The following is a 15263-nucleotide window of genomic DNA, read 5'->3' as shown; positions in this document are numbered from 1 at the left end:
GACTAATAGCCTACTGCATTATAACCTAAAACGTGCATTAATATTGAAGCTGTCAGCCAAACAACAGCCAGGACCTTCAACAGATATCCTTATCAACCTAAGGTCACATATCAACGCAGAGTTATTGCGATTTTATTTTCAATATCGGAAGTTAACAATTCCGTTTGTAGGATTCTCATCCATTGAGTGGTGGATTACGCTGATAGGCCCGACCATTAAGGCGTCGGAACGCAATTTAAAAGCCACAGGGCGATGCCAACACACACACACGCGCGCGCGCGCGCGCGCGCAAACACACACACACGCACGCACGCACGCACACACACACACACACACACACACACACACACACACACACACACACACACACACACACACACACACACACACACAAACACACACACACACACACACACACACACACACACACACACACACACACACACACACACACACGTCATCTCGTGTGTTCTGAAAAAAGCTGCATACCCCAGCCTGGGCTCAGCTGTCTGGAGCCACATTCAGCCTTTAGGAGACCTTCCCCAGTCCAGAGAGGCTCTTCACGCCCTCCTTACAGCGTCTCTGCTGCTGCTGCTGCTGCTGCCGCTGCCGTTCAGCTGTAGCCTTGACGGGAATTTAGCTGTTGCACGTCTCTGACAGCTGAACCTATATCATTTTAGCTTTTATACATCTTCGAAGCTATTCAATACTCCTGTGACCGCTGTGCGTCATGCTCCGGGTCTGATGCACCTGGACGTACCGGTTACGCTTCAGGCGGACTTCATGACGACAATAAAGCCCACTCGAATGCCGAAGAACACGGACCATCAGTGCAAAAGAAAGGGATTAGATCGATTAGGCAATTGATTAGGCGTGAATGCAGAAACCGAAGCACGTGTTCTCAAAAGGAACTAATAAAGGAACCAAAAAAGGAACGAATTAAGGAACGAATAAAGGAACAAATATAGGGACGAATAAAGACGCAGAGAGTGGTTCCGCTGGTCTTGCTCTCTGTGTATCAAGCCCCAGGACGCACATGATGCTGCCTCACCCGGGGGACTCTGAGTTCGGGGGTTTGGGGGTCTGCCTCCTATAGGGTCAGAGCCACATGGACTGGTGAGGCATTGAAGACCTCCGGTGAAGAAGCACAGATCCTCTCCATCACTCGATCGTCTTCAAGAGATGAAGGACAAATCGAAGAACGCCGCGAAGACGCGCCGGGAGAAGGAGAACGGGGAGTTCTACGAGCTGGCCAAGCTGCTCCCCCTGCCCTCCGCCATCACCTCCCAGCTGGACAAGGCTAGCATCATCCGCCTCACCACCTCCTACCTGAGGATGAGAGCCGTGTTCCCCGACGGTAAGACCCCCACCTCCTATCCGATGATGAGAGCCGTGTTCCCCGATGGTAAGACCACCTCCTACCTGAGAATGAGAGCCATGTTCCCCGATGGTAAGACACTTTCTACCTGAGGCTGAGAGCCGTGTTCCCCGACGGTGGGACCATATACCTGAGGAGGAGATCCGTGGTCCCCGACGGTAGGAGGCTGAGAGGGCCCAGAGAGGGCTGGGGTCTCCGTTATGGGGTCAACATATCTGTCATAATAATATACTGCTTCTTATAATAATAATTGATATTATATTAATACAAAATAACAATAATTATACAATATATAATATAATAATCTTAGAATAATAAAATTACTATTAATCTTCAATCATATCTTAATTAAGCAATGTTATTTATAATGTATGAGTGTAATCATATAGCATAAAATAATAATCAACCATCTGCCAAATTGTATCTTAAAAATTATAATTAGCCTATGCATGCCTAATATACTTGTTTGTAAATTATTATAATTATTATTATCATTTGTTTCAGAAAATAAATAGGGCGATTATATTGAATCTCACTGGACATTTTATAAATATGTTGTAGTAAATATGCAAAACGTTTTTCATTAACCGATCAGGGCTTTACCGGAGAGCGAGTACATTACAAAATCGTTTCATTCAAAATGATTAGGCCTAACATGAATTAATATAGCTCTTTGTAAAAATTGTGTTACCGTAGTTTATTCTATGATGTAATTTGTACAATATGGCAGATATTGTATTGATAGATTAATATCTTATGTTAATATGCATTACATAGGCTACACATTATAAATAAGATTGCTTAATTAAGATATAAATTAAGATTGTAGTAATCTTATTATTATACGATTATTATATTATACATTATTATATAATGATTGTTATTTTGTAGCAATATTATATCAATTATTATTATAGGATTAGTAATAGTATTGTTATTATTGCTATTATAACTTATTAATAATAATTTCATAAATATCACGTCTAATGATTGATTATGTAGCCTAAGTCAAATCATCTCCCTGGCTCTACCTTTGAAAGGCTCACGTTTTACAGCCCAATGATTGAGTGTTGATTTAAGTCCATTTCAAATGACCAAACACATCAACCAGATGATTAATGACTTGCTGTGGAGCCTCGGACCGGCCCTTGGACAGGTGAAAGGCCAGACAAACAGGTCCTTCCTGCTCTCGAAACGGTCTGTCATTACTCATAAAGTCAAGGAGCACAAGGCCTTTAATGTTGGGGCCACCCTGAAACTGTCTGCCGATGCTGTTATTAGCTACTGCAATGCAAAAAATGCGGGCTATTGATTGAACCAACTCAAAGAAAATCTTTCTTGTCGTGCTTCCTGCTGGTGAAATACATTTTCAAGTTGCTATAGGTTACAGATAAGATACTAATTTATTCAAACTTAAAAACATCCATGTCTCTGACCATAAGTCCTGTTATCAGTTTGGTCTTCCACTCAGACTAAGAGGCCATCACAGACTACAGGCCTTGGTTTAAGAGATCTCTGAGTCTGGACGATTCCCCTTTATTACGGGCCATCTAAAGCTAGCCATCTGAAGAGGGTGGATTGCCCGAGCTCTGGCTCATTATAAATCCCTGGAAACCTCTGAAATCTAATTTTTTATAAATCCTATTGATTAGGAAGTATAAGAAAAACTTCTGTTAAACATTTGGGTGGGCCTATAATATGAGAATGTGCGTCAAATGGATGGATTAGCTCAGGGGCCTATTTGCATCAGACGCTGTGGTCGGTGTTGGTCTGTGGACGTTTCGTCCCAGAAAGGGACAACCAGGACGCGTGCATGGGATTAGCAGTTTGTTGTTGTGGATGAAATTAAATGACATTAAATTGACTTGCAGATGCAACGTGGATTCACAGGCCTTTACTGTACTGATAAAGTTACTGCATTCATCCAGATCGGATGCGTCGCAAAGTAGAAGACCATCACCAAATGGATACACATGGGTGAGGGGTGACTCCTGCTTCCATTAGGCTAACAGTCCGTTCCTCTGCTCTTTCTGCAGCCTACCCGTCAGCATGGCCTATATGTTTCAGTTTGATATTGCAGATGGCAGCGTTTAGACTGTCTGCATGGGTTCGAGTCCCGGTCAGAGGGGTCTGCGCTCACCTCAGCCTGTTGTTTGCGTAAAAGGATACAATGTAAGCCACAGATCAAGACATTTCCTATCCAAGGGTCATAACTCATCATATTCATACGTTGGATGAATATGAAAAACTATTTAGGAACTCTTATAGGAAGTTTATAAACTGCTTATGTTTATCCGCCCTGTCCTGTTATATTTAAGGTCTCTATGTTTTATAATTTGGGATCTTTTTTTTCATATTTATTTATATTTCCCTCCAGAAATGTTTGGAGGCAATGATGCAATCTCATAATCTTAATATAATAATCATGCAGTGAATTATTTTCGTTAATCGAGTTTGTCGGTGAAAATTGCCTCATTATTATCTGGTGCTTGCACACCGCAACGCGGGAACCGCCCTGATAACCGCATCGCTGTCGGAGGGTTCAGCACGGCGTTGTGAAGGGCCAGGCGTTTTTAAAACGCTGTTGCTGCCGCCGCCGAACATTTCAACACGGGGATCGCTTAGCGGTAGTGCAAAATCTGTGCGCGTTCACGTGGGCGGCAACCGCTATCTGGTCTACAGCCGCTTTTGTAACCGCCTCCCCTCTGCCGCCCTTCCCTCATTGAATGGAGGCGGCGAGTTGCCGCGCGGCGGTGTGACAGCAGCTTTACAATATAATAAGTGCCCTATTTGGATGTTGTGTAGTGATATTATTCTACTGATTAGTGTAGGCCAGGCCTTATCTGCGTGACATTTTAATGATAGCGATGGACACAGCAGCGCCTCAGAGCAATAAGCGCTGCGCCGCTACTACCATAATTACTGTGCGGTCAATTAGGAAGAGAGGCCTTCATCCAAACAGACAAGTAATTAGAGAAATTAGGGGGGAGGCAACTTGCTCAAACAGGCGGCAGACTGAAACCCAGAAACGAGGCCAACAAGACTAGCCTTTATTGAGGGAAAAATCGGATTCCTATTGGATGGGATGACATATTTTTATCGCACTTGGAGAAATAATAATCTATCTATATAGACAGTATATATATTGCAGATTTTATCTACGACTGACAACGATTCATATGAACATTCACACACCGAAGGTGGAGTCGACCCCTCAAGGTGACAGCCAGCTCGTCGGGAGGAGTCAGGGTGAGGCGTCTTGCTCAGGGACACCTCTTAGCTATAGGAGGAGCCGTGAATCGAACAAGCAACCTTCTGGTTAAAAGAAAACCCGCTCTACCTCTTGCGCTAACAATGGACACACACAACATATCAAGTGATTAGGCAGCAGTATAAGAAAAAAAGCACATATTGTATATTCTGTGTACTTCTGCAATGACAACAGAAGTAGTGCTGACAACCTTGAGGGGTTAGGTTAGGGTGTGACTGACTGGTGTGAGGATTAATCCACTTGTTTAGAGATGTTTATCATCGTCCTTGTGCAGGCCTGCAATCCTTTAGTGTGTATGATTTGTAGTGGTTTGGCAGAGGCAGATTATTTCACATACAACTTTTTGTATACCTACTTCTTGTCTAAATTCCTGTAGTATTATATTATTGATAGTAAAGTAGTAAAAATAGTTACTAGATTGTTAAATCGAAATGATCATTTAAATCTGATTGCCCTGATCATCAGTCATTTCATAAAAAAAATATTCGGCCCATGGAATAAAACGGACTGAATCACGCTTAAAAATAAATAAATAATGATATAAATATACTATTGTAAATATATACTCACATACTTGTTTCTATTTCTTAAGGTTAAGTTTTTTTAATAGGTTTTGAAAGTTCATTTATAATTGAGAAGCAATTCAACGGTGTATGAAGGATATCAGGTCATGAGGTGTTTCCGCTCATAAATATACTACAGGATAGTACAGGCTGTGTTATTATACGGTTATTATAAGTTAATGCATACATGGGCTGGGTAGTACCCTCATACACTCCAGCAGTGTTGGGGGATGAGACGTCTTGTTCTCCTGTCCAGGTCTGGGTGACGCCTGGGGCCAAGCTTCACGAGGGAGCCATCTGGACAACATGGCCAAAGAACTGGGCTCCCATCTCCTGCAGGTCAAAGCAACCACACAACCAAGTCCTATACAGTATAAACATAAAAAAAATACAGTTTGCTTTACCCTGTTAACACAGAAGTGAGTTGCTATGCTATTCTAACAAAAATATTGATGTTAGCTGATGGTAATGATTATGACTATAATATGAACGAGAAATTGTTCACTGTTGGGTTAGCGTCCAACAGACTGGACTGCTGGACATATATTATTTGACCTCTAGTCAGGCAATTTTCCCAAACCAAATTGTTGCTCTAGGGTCTTTCTTGCCACAGGTTGTTCCAAGGAGCTGAAGAAAAGCTTATGTTCCACAGTTGCAAGAAGGAAAGACTCTAATCAAACGACAGTACAGCACTCAGTTGAGGCTGCTATTTAACGGGAGGTGATTTCAGTTGCTAGGCTTCCTGGGACATAGCTGTTTGAAATAGGGTCTTCTCTACCTCAACGGCCCCATTTCTCCACCCATATGCACTGCATATGAAGGCAATGTCCCCAGCTGCAGAGGACCTGGACCGTAGCGTTGATGTAAAGAACCAGTCTAAACATGAGGTTTCTGTTGTCATAATGAGCAGAATAAATAAAATATAGAATTATGTATTATAATATCCTATAAAAATTATCCTAAATTATATCATATAGAATCTCCCATGTACACGTTGGGAAAGTGTAAAGTGTGGACAGTTAAACCTATAATGTACTTTGCTCTGAATCAGACCTTTGTCAGGGTTAGGGTGAGTCCTAGGGTTAGGTTTACGGCTAGAGTAGGGTTAGCCCTAGGGTAAGTGTAAGGGTTAGCCCTAGGATTAGTCCACTGGATCATCACCTCGACTCAGCATCAAGTCTTGGAGATTAGTCCATCACGTAATCATGATGTTTGAATTCACATGCAATTCATGCAAAGGCCTACAATAGGCCGTTATAATTAAATAACAACTTACTTTATACTTTCTGCAGACTCTCGATGGATTTGTTTTCGTCGTTGCTCCTGACGGAAAGATTATGTACATCTCTGAAACGGCATCCGTCCATCTTGGCCTGTCCCAGGTAAGATTTCCACATATGTCTGTAAAACTGCAGCGGTTTATGTCCTGAGTCTAAAAATAATATTTCACTGACTTGCAAGGCCGTTAAAAAACATAATACATCAAGCGAGATATCGCTCTGCCTAAAGTTGCTTCCTTAATTATAGTATGATGAAGACGTACAAAGAGAGCCCACATTATCTTCATCCCATCGTATTTCAAATTATCAAAGAAAGAACAAATATCTCCCGGATATTCTTTTTCACAGATTACCAAACAATTTGCCTGAAGCAGTAACCTGTAATTCTGGAAATCCAAATGTACAGTATGTACAGTAGTGAAGGGTGTGCGGTGTGATTGTGTGTGTTCCAGGTAGAGCTAACAGGAAACAGTATTTTCGAGTACATCCACCCAGCGGACCATGATGAGATGACTGCTGTCCTCAGTGCTCAGAAAGCCCCCCACTGCCACCTCTCCCAAGGTCCAGACCCCTGCTTCTAGAAGTCCCCCATTCAGATCAATGTTTTCCTTAAATATCATTCTCCCCATCGCTTGCTATGTACAAAGTCAACAAAACAAGTTAATCCTGCAGATTCGCCGAAAAAAAAAAACATCTGCCATAGTATAGTCTTTGTCAAGAGGGAAGCAGAGTGCTTGCACACTGGCCCAACAAACAGCCAGCGATAGAATGTTGGCTAGCGGGCTAGCGCCAATTCAACTTGTTCGCCAGGGAGAAACCTAATCCCGACAGCACTAGGAGCACTGGGCCCATGTTGGTGTTGGTTGGTGTTTGTTGGGCCATGTGCAGAAATGGTCCCCGAAAGCGAACCTCTCATTGAGCACTAGTACTAAAAAAAAAAACCATTTGTACTGGCAAGTGACAAGACAGCATTTTCTAAAGTAACCTCTTTTATTATTTGTCCTGATTCATCCTATTCTAGGTGCATTTTGTCAATATTTGAAGCAGCAGCGAATCTGAAATGGCTAGTCGAAATACTGCTTGAATAACTAACAGATGTTTACTATTACTGCAAACTGTACTTGTTCCAGCAAGCTCAGCATAATGCAACACTTGGGACATGCTAAGATGCACATGCTCAATGGAACGCACATACTGTACACTTATTCCTGCTGCCTTAATGAACTGCAGAAATCTCGCTCATATCAAACCTCAAGTGTGTCACATAATTGCTTCTGTATAATACTCTAAAAAAATTAATAATGCCCTTATCCTTCTACGTCTTTTTGTGTGCACAGAGTATGAGATTGAGCGGTCTTTCTTCCTGAGGATGAAGTGTGTGCTGGCGAAGCGCAACGCCGGATTAACATGTGGAGGATTTAAGGTAGGCCACGCCCTCGCTGAAACCGCTCAGAGGAACCACTGCAGTCCTGATGTGAACATCAGACAGGCTCTGGTGGTCGTGGGGGGTTTGGGAGCAGTGATGTGACAGAAGAGAGACTGAAGAGAGACACCAGAGAGCTGAGTTATGTGAGAACACGACAAAGACTGGCGGGCGGGGCTGGGTGGCGGCCTGGAGACTTAGGAGTGCAAATCCCTTTAGCAGGAAAGGGGATTCCAATCCTCCAAGGTGCTGTTAAGGGGGATTTGCAGCACGTAGAATGAGCTTAGAAAAAGCTGGACCTGATCTGATGAGAGGAGCGGGAGGTCATTGGAGGAAACCTCGGATTTAATTACATTTCTAAATTCATCAACAGAACGAGGCAGGTTTAGAAGAGCTAAAGAAATGGACCTTTCTTGTTGCCGTTGGTCAGGTGATCCACTGCAGCGGATACCTGAAGCTGCGGCGGTACATGCTGGATGCGCCGCTCTACGACGCCTGGTATCAGATCGTCGGCCTCGTCGCCGTGGGGAACTCGCTGCCCCCCAGCGGCATCACGGAGATCAAGCTCCACAGCAACATGTTCATGTTCCGGGCCAGTCTGGACCTCAAGCTCATCTTCCTAGACTCCAGGTGTGAACGGGAGCACTTGGGGGGAACGAGGAGAGGAGAGGTGGCTGTGTGCCGAGGTGTCCCTGAGCCGCAGACCAAACCCTGCCTACTGCCTCGGAGCTGGCTGCTGCCTTGCATGGTCGACATCGCCGTCGGTGTGTGAATGTGTGTGAATGAGAGGCACTACAGGATTGCAGTCCATTTACCATTGAATAACATGTTGGGCAGATGGATTGATTGATGATACAGGAAGGTATCAGCTGGGAATATCAGGGTAATCTAACACCCTCAATTTATTATTTCATCTCTTTGGCTCAGGTAATATGAAGATCGAATCTTCCGATTGTAACGTGTGATGTTTGTCCTGATGCTGAGACAGGGTGGCTGAGTTGACGGGATACGAGCCCCAGGACCTCATTGAGAAGACGCTCTACCACCACGTCCACGGCTGTGACGTCTTCCAGCTCCGCTCCGCGCACCACCTCCGTAAGTGGACCAGTGCCTCTCACAAGAGTGTGTGTGTGTGTGTGTGTGTGTGTGTATGTGTGTGTGTGTGTGTGTGTGTGTGTGTGTGTGTGTGTGTGTGTGTGTGTGTGTGTGTGTGTGTGTGTGTGTGTGTGGGTGTGTGTGTGTGTGTGTGTGTGTGTGTGTGTGTGTGTGTGTGTGTGTGTGTGTGTGTGTGTGTGTGTGTGTAATAAACATCATGACTGAAAATAAGATGAGGATATATTTGTGTAAGCATGCACAGCTCTATTAGACGTATTAAATATATTTTGATTTAATTCAATATCAATCATCACATATGCTGCATGTATACCAACAAATCAATGAATAATTAAATGTGCAATATTCCCCTTTGAGTGCAATAAAGTACAACACATCATTAAACAAGCTTATAGTTTGATTAATGATGTGTGAAATTGCTAACATAGGTGCCTCTGTTGTATCTTTAATTATTTATTATATACGTGTCTTTTTCTGTCTTTCCAAATGTCCGTACTAGTGTTAGTAAAGGGCCAGGTGACCACTAAGTACTACCGACTGCTGTCTTTTGGTATGTCCGTAGTGTTGGTAAAGGGCCAGGTGACCACTAAGTACTACCGGCTGCTGTCGAAGCGTGGAGGCTGGGTCTGGGTGCAGAGCTACGCCACCATCGTCCACAATAGCCGCTCCTCCAGACCTCACTGCATCGTCAGTATCAACTACGTCCTCACGTGAGTCAGAGCATGCCATAGCTTCATTTTCTCAAGGAGATTTGAATGAGTGTATGTTAAAATAATTTTCCATTGAAGCTTGGAAGCTTCCGTGGAGGACCCACATTAAGGCATTAAAATGTACTGTTTATGTGTCATATTCACAACAATTAAAGCAACAGCAATGAAACTGTATGAATTGAATATGCTAATATTTAAACTTTCACAAAAATTCACAAAATGTTTCCCTTTTTCCCCTACAAATAAGTGTATGGAGTTTATATGTTGGAGGAAATAACATGATTCGTATAGACTGAGTTAAACAATATGACATCATTTATATTTATATATTTTTTAACCACTTCTGGAAATATTTCAAGGCCCGGTTCTAACCGTTCCAGGGACCGGGGTTGGGTATCTCTGCTGTAACAACGATGAGTAGAAAGCGAGTGATCACACATTGATGAAGCACGCTAAAGAAAAAGCTTCTCCATCATCCCATTCAACCAGTACAAGTAGAACAATGTGGCTCGTTATGTTTCAGTGACGTTGAATACCAGGAGCTGCCACTGTCTCAGGAACAGAACGCGGCCGTCAGGTCCGGCCTTAGCTACAAGAGAAGCCTGGCTTCTCCTCCTCCACCGCTCCACAAACACCTGAAGACCAGAACGCTGAAGGTCAAAACCAGAGTCAAACCCGCCCCGTACCCCACGGTAGGACTGCAGTGTTGTAGTTCAACTAGTTTAAACTGAATTCATTATGTTTGTGTTTTTCGACATCAACAATGTATTACCATAATGTTTCATAATATAACATCATTCTGTATTATTCTTTTAGAATTTTCAGCATTACACTGTATGTGGATGCTAGGAAGGTTGGAAGAAGAAGGAATTAGGCTGATTGACTGAAGCCAAGTCCATACTATAGCCTGTGTGTGTGTGTGTGTGTGTGTGTGTGTGTGTGTGTGTGTGTGTGTGTGTGTGTGTGTGTGTGTGTGTGTGTGTGTGTGTGTGTGTGTGTGTGTGTGTGTGTGTGTGTGTGTGTGTGTGTGTGTGTGATCTTTGATCTTACTCGGTTTAGAATAAAAAATTAGCTTCCAAAAAACTATGTGTAAATCCACACCGAGCCCAAGAGTGACCCAGAGGTCTCAGGGTCTCGTCTCGTCTCGTCCCTGAGCACATTTATCAGAACCATGACTGGAGCCTATGCTTCATCTGCCTTCTGTAAAGTGTTGTAATAAAGTCCTTTTATGTCCCAAATAAGGCATTGAAACATTAAAAAAAGGTAGCTTTTAGAAAACAGTAGATAACCTGCATGTGGTGTTGCACGTTAACAACACCAGTGATGCTGACAGATCTGAACCACGACCACTGGAGGAAACATCTTGAAGAGCTCCGTTCAAAACAAACAGCCTGTCACACATTAGTGAAGCATACATACTTACATAAGTCTTTTCGGATATCACAGAAAAAACACATTTCGGTCGATACCACCATCTTCCATCTTCGATTAAAATATATCAACAACCATGCCAACCCGGGCAAAAAGTAAAGGCAGACTTTTGAATCCCTGCAAATGGTGTGTAATGTACCCACGGATTCATTACCCAACAACTCGACGTCTATATTCAAAATGTATTTGCGTTAGAACGTGCTACAGGGCTATGTTTCTACGTAGGAAGACACTAGAATAGGAATCTTTTGCCTCAATAATCACATCTTCTTTTATTTCCGGCTCACCCTACCGTGGTGGTCGTTTCTCCCCCCAGCCTGCCAAGCTGAGCTGCTCCCCACAGGGGGGGGGTTGGAAAGAGAGCGTGCACGGCGCCACACCTGGCGGGTCCACCACGGCCCACCTGGAGGAGGGAGAGGGGGGACGCGGGGTCCACCACAGCCTCAACACCCCCCACGGTGAGGCCCTAGGTTACCGGGTCAACGAATACTAATATACATAACGTCAAATCTATGCAATCATACGTGGGTTTAAGATGAGCATTTTGTCGAGTTATGGATTATTCAAATATAGTATATCAAATGTATGTGACCGTATGTTACACTCCTTTGAATACATCTAAGGGGTAAAGTAACTAACACGACAACCAGAGGTGGAAGACATTGAAGAGACACAACTGAAAAGTAAAAGTTTATTTATTGCTGTAGAATCACAAAGGGAATGGTATGGGGACCTATTGAAAGAACACCAAAGATCTGAGCTCCTGAGAAGGAAAATAACCAAAACCCAGGCTAGCCTAGCCAGCAACAGTAACACAAAATGTACACAGGTGGTGTACACCGCTTACCTAGTGTCTCTAGACAAGGCTTTTCTACTCGTGTGTGCTATGCACAGATCACCCCTAGTTTTCCTAGCTCCCTTCCCTGGGAGAGAGGGAGGTCAACACAAAGGGCAGGTAGCACAAGGCAAAACACTCCACGTGATAATCTCAGATCCAGCAGTTTTACCAAAATATAGCAGAACCTCTCGGGGAGACGGTGCAGTACCTCGGGTCCAAATGCTGCGAGTAACCCCTTGTTTCCAGTTTCCTTAAAATACAGAGAAAGTCTACTGAAGGCCAGACCCATTTGAACCTAGAGTCTGTTTTGTTAGCCTACTCACGCGAAGACCGCTCTGGGGAAAGCACCTATCTCCCCTCCCTGGTCTCTGTCAAAAACTCAGCCCAGGCCAGGAATGTAATCGGACATTCGGTTCTCATTGGCTGTTGCCATCTCCCTCCTCAGATCCCGAGGCGGCTCCTTACTGGACCGACCCCGAGCCGGCCAGGGCCCACCAGCTGCTGCCGAGCTGCACGGCCCTGCAGCACCGGGACGGCCTGCTGAAGGCAGAGCCCAGCCATTCGCCGGTCAGGAGAAGGCCCATCGCGGGCGCCGACACACTCCACCCCTGCGCCAGGGTGACCAAGGGGGGCGGCCGGGCGGCGTTCGGCCCGGAGCACGGCTACAAACCCACGGGGAGGGAGAGTGAGGTCCAGGGGGGGGCAGGCGCTCCGCTGCCGTGTCCTCTGTTCGGCAGCTTGGTGCTGAGCAAGGGCATTAGGGAGCAGCCTCGCCCCTTTCACGCCCAGACCTTCCCCAGGCAACGCCTGCTGGACCAGAGGAGGAGGCTGCCCGCGCCCGAGGCGTCCTCGTCCTGCCATTACAAAGGATACCTACACCACCACCACCCCGCCGGGCTCGGCCAGCAGATCTCCGCCCAGGAGCAGGAGGCCGGGGCGCTGGAGAAGGAGGAGAGGAGGATGTGGATAGGAATGGGCATGGGCGTGGCCATGGGCGGACCCGCCCAGCCGCCGTACGTGTCTTTGAACCTTCACCAAGTCTTCAGCAATCGCAGCAGCGCCGTGAAAGCGCCTCCCTACACCGCGTTGGGGCATTTTGCAGACGGTTACGGTTGCCACGGTAATGACGTGGTGTCCTACAGCAATAAGAGTCAAAGCCCCGCCCTAGGCCCCGCCCAAGGAGGGCAACGCGAGATTCCACATTACATCGGTACATCCGTGATCATCGCCAACGAGAGCTGACCGAGGAGGAGCACAGGCGCACGACTCGTTGTCCACGACCGCGTGGAGGACGTCTACTCAAGGGTTCACTTATTTCAGGCCTTTTGAATTGTTCAATTTTTCACGTTCAGACCCTGGTCCTTCTGTAGTGAGGGGGCATCACAGGTGGGAGACGCTCAGGCCTTCTAGCTGTTACAGTCCATCAGCATCCATGAGGAACACCTTGGGGATCGAGTCTGAACGGACGGTATACAGTGTTTTGTAGAACCTTTCAAATGTGAGAATACAATAGTACTAGTAGCATTAATAATGTAAGGATTTTTAATTGTAGCAATATGTAAGATACAGTACATTGTCTTGACCAAAATAACTGGTTTTAATCAAATAGTTCAAGTTAAGATTTTTTGAAATAAAAAACTGGTTGGATACCAAAAAGAAACATGTTTCTTAGTAATGCACTTCTCACTTGCATATATTGTATTTAACATATTTTATTTTACATTATTAATATGACATTTGATGATACCTTAAATGGAAATGGAACCAAACAAGCATGGAATTCCCCCTAAATAAATTTGACCTGTGATTTTCCTTAACTTCATTGTTTTGATCTAATGAGAATTTAATTTTTTTTAAGTGGGAGCTGTAACACTTTTGAAGGAAGAAAAGTAAGAGAAAACTCCAAACTCAAATTCGACATGCACTGAGCTATTGAATACTAATGAAATAATATGAATACATTTTATTTTAAATAAAATGATAATGAGCAATCCCCTTTAACAACATTTTGCTACCCGCCCCCGCTTCTTTAGACTTGGGAGAGGAGTGGCCCAGCAGACCTACAACTTGAGGTTTAACCAATGGGTTATTGCATGATATTGCACGATGGAGAAGTTGTCTATCCAACCCAGTCTCACGGAAATACGTGACACTTTCACGTCATTTAATCTATTCAATCGTGATCTGAGACACGTAATTTCAATCTCATGTATTTCAATTGGAAGTATTTTTCGTGTCATTTAGCACGACTTTCGCCCTAATATTTAAACTATGCAAGTAATTTATCATATTAAACAAAACATTTGGCAGACGAATAGTCATACAGCCCTTGATAGGAGTTTGAGAGCGAAAGAGGGAAATTCCCGCTAAAAATGATGACAGTGCTTACGCCACCAGCTTGCTTGCGTCTTCACCATGGCAACGGCAGAGAACGCTCATGGGTAACGTAAGCCGTTTCTCAATACCAAGTACAATATTAACATTGTATTTTTTTGCAAACCAAAAGTGCACATTGCTGCTAACTTTGTTTGTGACTGATTGATGGTTGACAGTTTTTTCTTTTCTCCCTGCAGCTCCTTTATAGTCAACCCCCACCACACGTTATCGTCGTCATTTTGAATACCCAAAGGCACTTTTAAGAGCCACGTCCCTCCGTCTGTCTGTTCGTCTATCTGCCTGTCTGTCTGTCTTTCAGTCTGTCTAGGTCAGTCTGCCTGTCTGGGTCAGTCAGTCTGTCTGTCTGGGTCAGTCAGTCTGTCTGTCTGGGTCAGTCAGTCTGTTTCTGTTGCAATGGTGGCCACAAGACATACCATTGACTGCCCCGCTACAAAGAGGGGAAACGTGTGGCGCTTAAAATGAAACAAGACCCCCTTATAGCTGAACCCAAGGTAAGTGTTTTTACATCACTCAATTTCATTCAGTTTGTACTAAACAGATGGGTGGCAAATTACTGTAATGGAATACCTGGATGATCTTAGTGACTTTGGGTTCATTATTGTAGCATGGGTGGTTGGAGCTTCAGTCGCAAAGAGTTCAGCTTGCCAGAAGTGAATAAAGTCTGCATTGAAACATATGGGAAAGTCTGTATCAATACTATGAATAGATTCAGCAATTGCGGGTGAAGACAGACATTTGATGACCACAATGTTTGTGTATTAGTGTGACAGGTCAGGAAAAACCTGAAAATTCCTCAGGTGACTGAGAATGTCAATGCAGGATGAGATCAGACATTGTCTGAACCAAGAGTCTTACTTCA

The 15263-nt window shown here is 44.3% G+C and overlaps 1 protein-coding gene across 1 annotated transcript; it reads left to right on the top strand.

The window, feature by feature from the left end:
* Positions 1 to 1182: 1182 nt before the first annotated feature.
* On the top strand, positions 1183 to 13249 carry sim2 (SIM bHLH transcription factor 2). The gene is made up of 11 exons (XM_056594747.1): positions 1183 to 1357; positions 5469 to 5551; positions 6505 to 6594; positions 6945 to 7053; positions 7830 to 7915; positions 8346 to 8545; positions 8904 to 9010; positions 9591 to 9738; positions 10262 to 10430; positions 11486 to 11627; positions 12453 to 13249. Exons 1-11 carry the CDS (start codon positions 1183 to 1185, stop codon positions 13247 to 13249), a joined length of 2106 nt encoding a protein of 701 aa, XP_056450722.1.
* Positions 13250 to 15263: the final 2014 nt, after the last annotated feature.

This window comes from Gadus chalcogrammus, chromosome 7 (assembly GCF_026213295.1).
Source record: "Gadus chalcogrammus isolate NIFS_2021 chromosome 7, NIFS_Gcha_1.0, whole genome shotgun sequence".
Taxonomy (NCBI): domain Eukaryota; kingdom Metazoa; phylum Chordata; class Actinopteri; order Gadiformes; family Gadidae; genus Gadus; species Gadus chalcogrammus.
This window is presented reverse-complemented; position numbering and strand designations above follow the sequence as displayed.